Raw genomic sequence first — 9,139 nt, forward strand, 5'->3', positions numbered from 1 at the left:
ATAAAAGCTCCTATAAGTCTCCTCTACCGAAGCGGTTTGTAAACACTCCTCTACATACGGGAGCTCATCCTTTTGAAGCTTTTTCAAAACGCTCCGAAAGCATTGAAACGAAATGCTAATAAAAGGAGTTTTTGTTGTGGTGAAGAGAAGCTTTGCACAAGTATTTGCTCTTGTTTGACTCCAATTACTTGAACCTATGTCTAGTCCCTAATTTACACTTGACATTTTTTTCACTTAGTTTACCAAGATTAAGCTAAGCTCTTAGTTGCCTTAGTACAATTTCAAAGTTTTACTTAAGTTTGTAACCCCCCCTTACAAAGGCAATCATATATTTTCTTAAACACCCTAAGTTTAAGTTTCTCTATTTTATATATAAAAAATAAGGATAAATAAAGTAAGTTCAAGAAATGAACTACTATTGTTAAAATCTTTTTCAATAGATAAATTTACAATCAATAAAGCTCACAAAAAATGAATATTGTAGTAGGAAGTTAGTTAGAAATGAATGCATATGGTTGAGCGAAATAACTTCTTTGCATTCACTTTATGAATGAGTCATATTTATAGTTTATGTTGAGAATAAATCTGTTAGACTCATAAAGTTAGCCTTTGGAATGTCGTCCTTCTTTTCTTTTGAGTTTCTAAAAGAAAGTGGCAATAAAACAGTGGTTTATGAAGGCATTATGTGTTTTTAGCAACTTAAGAAAAGTAATGACCATATGCATTTAGTGCTCCCTGACAAGTAAGTTTAATAATGATAGAGCCAAATGCTATAAGGATACAAAGGGTTGTGTAAAATCATGAAAGTATATGATTGATAAATGAAGTTGTGTTTAGAAATGATCTATGAAGGTTTTTAGACTAATGCAATGCCCAGAAACTAAAATGAATAAAAAATGATTGAGAACAAAAGTTTACAAAATAGAGAATGTAAAATAGAACAAAAATCTTTATGTTAATACTGATATTAATACCAATAATACTAGTATTGATATGAAAAGGAATGACTAATATGCACATAACAATATGGGTATAGAACAAATAGAATTGGTGAAAATATACTAGAAGATGTGAGCATAATACCAGTATTGTTGAGCTTAGTACCAATAAGGATAGTAAGTTGTGACAAAAAAAGCTTGTACCAATTAAGACTCATTTGTTTGGGAAAAAGAGTTGATAGTACTGGTATTGAGACACTAGTACCAATATTGTCAAGCTTTCAATAAATAACTTCTATGCTTCTCAAAAAATTTAAGAAATAATTAAGTTTCCATAGAAGGCAACATTTTCGAGGATTTAAGATCCAAGAAAGTATAAGTTATATAAAATCAAATATTTTATTTAACACAATTTGAAATTGGAATTGAAAGTTCGAATAAGAACAGGATTTGTCAAAGTTTCAATACATATACCTCATTTCCTTAAATGGCTTGATTAACACATATATATATATATATATATTCCTGTTAAACACAATCTTCTCTAATATTTGTAATCATCAAAACTAAGGTTCAACACAAATAATAACAAATAATGCTACAAAACAACAACTAGACAAATATTAATAGAGAGGAGAAAACACTTGTGAACACCATGTGCATCTCATTGTATCGACCTGATGTTGGAGGACCTTGATAAAAATGAACTTACATTGCATTAGAAAACCATAAGAAAGAGTAGAAGAATTATAACATGTTTACAATAGAAAAATGCTCATTAGTCTTTTAAGAAAATCACAATTTGTCTAGACTTAATTAGACTAGCTTCAACTCAATTTTTCTAGTGTGTATTTGACAATATTGAGTTTTAGTGAAAATAAAGCAGTGTTGATAAATTTTTTTAGTTCTAAGGGATGAATGATAGTAAATTTCTATCCACTAAAGAAGGAAGACAAGTAGCTACAACTGCTTTGGATAACAGACATTTGTCAAGGAACATTGTAGTATGTCTCAAGGTTGCTACTCCTCTTGTTAAAGTTCTTCGCTTGGTAAACTCAGATGAGAAGTCAACTATGGGATTCATATATGAAGCAATGGAAAGTATGAGGAAGAAGATTAAAGAGAATCTTAACAATATCAAAAAAAGGTAAGTAGTGAATTTAATTCTTGCATTTAAATTTATAAATGCAATTTTATATCATAACTTTTCCTTTTATGATTTTTCTGTAATTATTGGTAATTTTTGAACATAATTGATGAGAAGTAGAAAACTCAATTGCATAGGCCTTTGCATGTAGCTGCATACTATCTCAACGCTCACTTTTACTATAAACATGATTTCAAAGTTGATTATAGGGTTAAAGAAGGATCGTATAGTTGCCTCTCAAGAATGGTTGAAGATCTAAAAGGAATAAATAAGAGTAACAATTAAATAACTTTTACTATGCAAGAGGCATGTTTAGACATGATAGTACACAAGATTTAAAAGCAAAAAAGCCCATGGCAGATTGGTGGGATTCTTATGGAGATGATTGCCTTGAACTTAAAAAAATTGTAATTCACATTTTTAACTTATGTTGTAACTCTTCGGGTTGTGAACATAATTGGATATTGCTTTTGAGATTGCATAATTTATAAATTTTAAAATATTATTTACATTGCTATATTAAATATTAGAATATTGATAAAGTTGTTTTTTTTTCTAGATTCCCACCAAAAAAGAATTGCTTGCATAAAAAAAGATGAATGATTTAGCATCTGTGATAATGTGTAATTTGCACTTAAGAAGCAAAGAGAATAGAAGATCTTTGTCTATATAACTTTGATGATATTCATTTAGATGATGAATACCGGATAATAGAAGAAAGAATAAATGAAGATATACATACAGCATGAAGGAGAGGAGGAGGAGGTTTTGCAGTCTATTAGAAATCCTAAGTATATTAACAATTCTACTCATGATCCAATGATAGAGCTTGGTGATTATTTTAGAGTTGTTTAAATGTTGATATAAATATTAATAGTTATAATCATAATAGTGAATATATAGATGATGATGTTGATGAACAATTTGAAGAAGATGAAAATGATAACCATAGATTTCTTTTTATTTATTTATTTATTTATTATGATTATGATTGTTGATCCATCATTTGAGATTAATGATGTTAGGTTAGAAAGTACTTGATAAAATTAAGGGATAAAATTGAAACTTTATATAAAATTAGATAACTAAATATGTACTTTTGCATAATTAAATCTATTTTACATAAATTAACAAAATTAAGTAATGTTTTTAAAAACATTTCTTTCAATTCAAAATATAAATGTCACATATATTTTCCATCAGATAGTATATAGAACACTTTACAAAAAAAATCAGTAATATTGAAAACTTCTTTTCCACAGTACCCATATTAATTGTATCATAAAGAGAAATTATATAAAAAATAAACTAAAGAGATAATAAAATTTTTAGTCCCTCAAATTCTCTTCAATTCTTGATTTAGTCCTTCAAGTTAATTTTTTTCAATTTAGTCTCTTATGTTTGCCTCAACTATCGATTTGAATCTTTTAATTTGAAGTAACGCTATTAAAATTTGCTAATATAAATGACAAAATATTGCTGGAATATTTGTATATTAATAAAAAGAAGGAAGTGTAATTTAGGTAAAAGTACAAACTCAAAAATGTTAAAAAATGATAAAGGGTAAAATGTAGCGTAATGTAACATGCAATTTTAACTTTAAGAATTAATTAGAGTTAATAGAAATTAAAGATCATATAAGAGTACTTAAATTTATTATAAGATTATTATTGCGATTAACGTAGAACATAATCCCAAGCTAATATTTTTAGAAAATGGGAAAAAAATAGTAATGTTTTAGTGAAACTAATATGTGTGGGTGGGTGGGTGTGCGTCCTTAAAATATTTTCCTACTTAAGGGATTATTTTTTATATAAATCGAATTATTTTTTACCAAGATATGTCAGTAAAGTTTTATTTTTGAACTGTAATATAATTTTAAACTATAACAATAGATAATTATGAAAGGTAATTAAAATACTTCCTAGGGGGAGGAGGAGGATGTGAAATAACAGAAAATTTAAATAATAATAATAATAGAAATTGATGGTCTTTTATAAAATTAAAGAAGTAAATTTTTTTTGGGCCAAAAACAAGTAAAGATTTACTCTTTCCATTTAAATTTTTAAAGATGCATGCATCCAGACTTAAATATTCAAACAACATTAAATGTCAAGCTTAACCTTACGTGAATGTAGAAAAAGACAAAAGAATTAATGCAAACATTTACTCCTTCCTATTCTTATTACAAGATGCTTTCAACTATTTTTCTCATTCCAATTTTTAAGATACTTTTAAAAAAAATTATGCATATCAATAAGTCTCATTAAATATACATTATAACCTTATATTTTCAAAAAAAAGATGTAAATTTTTAAAAATACCCTTTAATAAAGCACATTAAATTTTTGAAATAATATTAGGCACAAAGAGAGAGTGGAAGGGTAATATTTGAAAAACATAATTAATAAAATTTTATTTTTATCAAAGTGTCTTATATTACGAGACACTGAATCTCCTACAAAAAGTCACTAGAACCAAGTAATTATAGTTAATTCATTAAATGTCTTAAAATAAAAAAATTTAACTTTACCCCTATTAAAAATAAGAAAAGAGATATGCACAATATATTATACGTCATAAAATTAAATTTACAACAAGGGTAAAATTTAAAAATAATAATAAGTAACTGACCATATGCACCTTATATTAAGAACCAAATAATCTTTCCATTAAAAATACTTTATAATAGAGACCGGATGGAGTATATTATTAGCTTGTGTACATATGCAATAAGTGTATTATTGCACATATGCTATTACATACTCTATATGTATACTAATTCAACCAACTGCTAGTATCATGTCTATACTCTCATGTCAAACTTAACAATGTCCTCTTCAACATTTCTCTTCCTCTTCCTAATCTTCTCTCTCTTCTCAGCACTGATGAACCCCACAAATGGCCATAACTTCTCCATTTCACTTATCCATCGTAACTCTCCCTTGTCTCCCCTATTCAACTCTTCCATGATCCTTCATGATCGTCTCTTATCTTCTGCTTCGTCGCTCTATTTCTCGTGCGAATCACCTTCACTTGCGTGCCCTAACTTCCTCACAGGAATCTGATGAAGAACAACCACCGGAGATATCAATGAGGTTGTTGCCGGATCACTATGAGTACAAAGTGAACTTCAAAATAGGGACCCCACCAGCCATAGTTACAGCAATCATAGACACAGGAACTGACTTCCTTTGGACAAGAGAAGGATACTTTTTCTTGCCTGGGTCGTCTTCTACCTACACAAATTTGTCTTGTGATTCTGGAAATTGTATTCTTTTTGGTTCTCACAGAACTACATGCATTGGTACTGACCTCTGCACCTATGATGTGAGGTAATGTGAGTATTCTTAATTCGAAAGTTTGGCTAGATGGAAAATTAGCCCTTAAACTACATATCCCCAAGCATCTAGAAATTTAAACTTATTTTTTGTGCAATATTTTCTTTAAACATAAAATAGTATTGTTGTTAACAAATACTCCCTCCATCTCAAATTATAAGGCATTTTTTAAGAAGTTTTTTCACTCTAAAATATAAAATACTTTAGATAGATTAAAGTTTCATTAAATACACAAATTTTAATATTAACCTTTCTCTCTCTATAATTAATTTTCATCCATTTTCTTTTCATTATATTTCATAATGGGTATTTTTGAAAGTTTATATTTTTATTTTAAAAAGATAAGGTTGTTAAGTGTATTTAATAAGGTTTATTAGTATGTAAAATTTTATTTAAAAGTATCTTATAATTTAGGACGGAAAAAGTATTAATTTTGAACATTAGTTAACCAAAACAAATCACAGAAAAATCTTGAAAATTACAGAAAAAGATGAATAAAAATTATTTGTCATTTTTTATAATTTTTTGGGTCCTAATATATAATTTTTGATCATTTGCTGTATTTTTTTCATCATTTTATGTAATTTTTGGAGTTTTTTATATCATTTTCTGATCAATTAACTCTGAAAGTTAACTTTTATGAGCAATAAGAATGTTAATGCACCTTTTTTAAATGTTAAAGAAAAACATTACCCTATAAATAAATTTACGATCCTAGATGTTTCTCTAACTATAATTTAGATGTTAATTTACAATTGAACCCTCAAAAGTTCAATTAGCTACTGGAGCTTGTTTGGGTCAATTATTGTCGCTTGAAAATAACCTTCAAACTGTTATTTGAATGGTTTGAAAGTATTGAAATTGGGTAATAATAATATTGATGAACATCTCAATCTCCAAAGCCTTATGATGCGAAGTTGACTGGGGCCAGCATAAGATGGTTTCAGTTTCAAGTTTCTTTCGATGTTTTGGTCAAAAAAAAAAAAAGTTTCTTTCGATGTACTCTCTCTCTCTCTCTCTCTCTCTCTCTAAATTTCATTCATGCATTATTTAATATATTTTAAACATTTTGTCATTAAATAATGTAATAATTTTTTAAATTCCATATTAATTTGAAAACAGAGAAATAATTGTATTAAAACAAAATATAACATTATTTTTTAAAAATATGAGCCATGAAATTAGAATAAAAATTTAGAATTGGATACATTAAAATTTTACTATAACAATGTATATTAAAAGTTTCATATCAATCAAATTACAATTTAAATGTTTAATATATATTTATAACATTTTTTAACAGGTTCAGAGACGGTACAACAACATCAGGGGTTCTTTCATATGACAAATTCTTATTTGACTCTCCAGATGGTTCAAGTTTAGTAGACGTGGGTTATATGATGTTTGGTTGCTCTGACAGAGCTTCCAAAGAGTTCAACCATGAAGATAGCACTATAGGCCTCAATCGAGAGCGATTTTCTCTCATCTCTAAATTGCAAATAAAAAGGTTCTCACACTGCCTGGTGATCCGAGATGATAGACATGTTGCACAAAATAGAATATACTTTGGATCTAAAGCCACTATCTCCCAAACTGGCCTAACGCCATTAGTTAAAGACATGGAGTCTGCATATTATGTCACTCTTGATGGAATCAGTATAGGCCAAACCAAAGTTCCAATCCCAGATGGCGTCTTTCACCTCAAACCAAAGGGTGATGGAGGAGTCATACTGGATTCTGGGATCACTTTATCAGTGCTAGTATCAGAAGGATTTGACCCATTTCTGAACACAATGAGTCAAATTGTGCAGAAACCCATAAGCAAAAGTGGGGATTTTGAGATGTGTGTTGGGGACTTGGATTCTATACCAGATGTGATATTTCACTTCTCTAATGGCGTTGATACGAGATTGACAGAGGAAAATATTTTTGTAGAAGTTGATAATAAGCTTTGGTGTCTTGCAATCTTGAGGTCTAAAGTTTCCATGTCTGTCATCGGGAATTATCAAATAAGGAACTTTTGGGTCGGCTATGACCTTGAAAATCTTGGGATATCTTTTATACCAACAAATTGTCCCACTAAATTGTAGCTAGTTTCAAATTATTGAGGCGTATTTTAAGCTAATATTAATTAATTAGCAATGGAGTGTTGTGTTTGTAGTTGTTTATTGACTAATTGATGAAAGTACAATTTGAATTTTGTTTCTAAATTTTATCCATATACTACATGAAATGTCAACTTAGTTGGGCCAAACATTAGAATTTCAGCTTAACATACGATTTCACGATTCTAGAATTGTTAAATAGTTCCTCCATCTGATCAGCTTCATTCGTTTTTTTTATATAACCATCAAATCAAAGAAATTATCTTTTGAATAGAAAACAATTTCATTTGACTAAAAAACTCAAGTTTGAAAAATGTTGGTTGAAGAGAATACTCAGTTGCATGGTGATAAAATTCATCCAAATAACATGTCCATCCATTAAACCTAGAAAATTTGTGGTCTTATTGATGCTTAATTAGTAGGGTATTGATGAGACCAAAAGAAATATTCCCTTGGTTAATTAGAAAGGAAGTGTTGTTTGGACCTACCAAGTTTAAGGAATACCAAGCATGTAAATGTGGCTCTAATTGCTAAGCAAATTTTGCCGAATTCTACAAGCAAAACCTCATTGGTTGGTTTGTAACACATTGAAGTTGAAGTACAAGTGCATCCTCACAATGAATTTTCATTGAAGAAGCCTTTCAATGCTTCTTGATCTTGGAAGGGTATCTTTGATTCATCTGGTCTTTTCATGGATCAACTCAAATGGCAAGTTGGCAATGGAGCTTCCATTCTCATCACTCATGAGCTTTCGTTATCTCCTTCTAACCTTTCTATTGCCAGATCCCTTAATGTATCCATAGTAGCTAATCTTTTCATTCACAGGCTTAATTAACTTGTGGTCTCAACTCAGTTGGAATATTCCTTTATTAAGAAATTTGTATGATTTGAATTCAATTTAACAAATCATTAAAATTTCATCATCTTTCTGTGATTCATTAGATGGATTAAACTAGAATTCTAGCACCTATATACTTCAACGAGGTTTTTGATTTCTTAACAATCATGCAAGGGATTCACCCCTTGCAAAGGAAAGCATTTGGGAGTTTTTTTTTTAATTATATCTTCCTTGTAAAACTCTACTTTACATATGGAAATTAGTACATAAAGCAATATCTACAAGTGATGTTCATTTAGCCCATCATGTTGATGCCCCAATTATGTGTCTTTTTGGTCGTGACTTATCATGTTTCCTCATATTATCAGGATACAAAATTATTCTATCATGATAATTAAGAAGAGATTAATCATATTCAAAGTTTATCATGGTATAAAATATTAAAAATAAGTTTAAAAGTCTCTACCATAGTATAAAAGATGAAACTAGTATAGTGGAAGATTATCATGGCAAAAGTTTAAAAATAAATTTGACAAGTATAAAACCAGTGAAAATTGGGATCTCAAAACTTCAATAATCATTTTCAAAGTCATTGAAGTCAAGAAACATTCTAAATCAGAGAATAAAAACATTTGGAATTGCCTGAGAAATAAGAACAATTTGAAAACCAATTCAAAACAAGCCAAAATTAAAAGATTAGTTTTTGCATTTTTTTAACACTTCTATCACGGCACATTGCACATTTTTCAAGGTAGACAACATAGTAAGGA

The 9,139-nt window shown here is 28.9% G+C and overlaps 1 protein-coding gene across 1 annotated transcript; it reads left to right on the forward strand.

Annotated features, from left to right (window-relative positions):
- Positions 1–5,064: 5,064 nt before the first annotated feature.
- On the forward strand, positions 5,065–7,516 carry LOC129302679 (aspartic proteinase CDR1-like). Its single transcript, XM_054941583.1, has 2 exons — positions 5,065–5,420; positions 6,730–7,516. Exons 1-2 carry the CDS (start codon positions 5,065–5,067, stop codon positions 7,514–7,516), a joined length of 1,143 nt encoding a protein of 380 aa, XP_054797558.1.
- The last annotated feature ends 1,623 nt before the right edge of the window (positions 7,517–9,139 follow it).

This window comes from Prosopis cineraria, unplaced genomic scaffold (genome assembly GCF_029017545.1).
Source record: "Prosopis cineraria cultivar Desert tree isolate PC_DT_omini unplaced genomic scaffold, ASM2901754v1 PC2, whole genome shotgun sequence".
NCBI lineage: Eukaryota > Viridiplantae > Streptophyta > Magnoliopsida > Fabales > Fabaceae > Prosopis > Prosopis cineraria.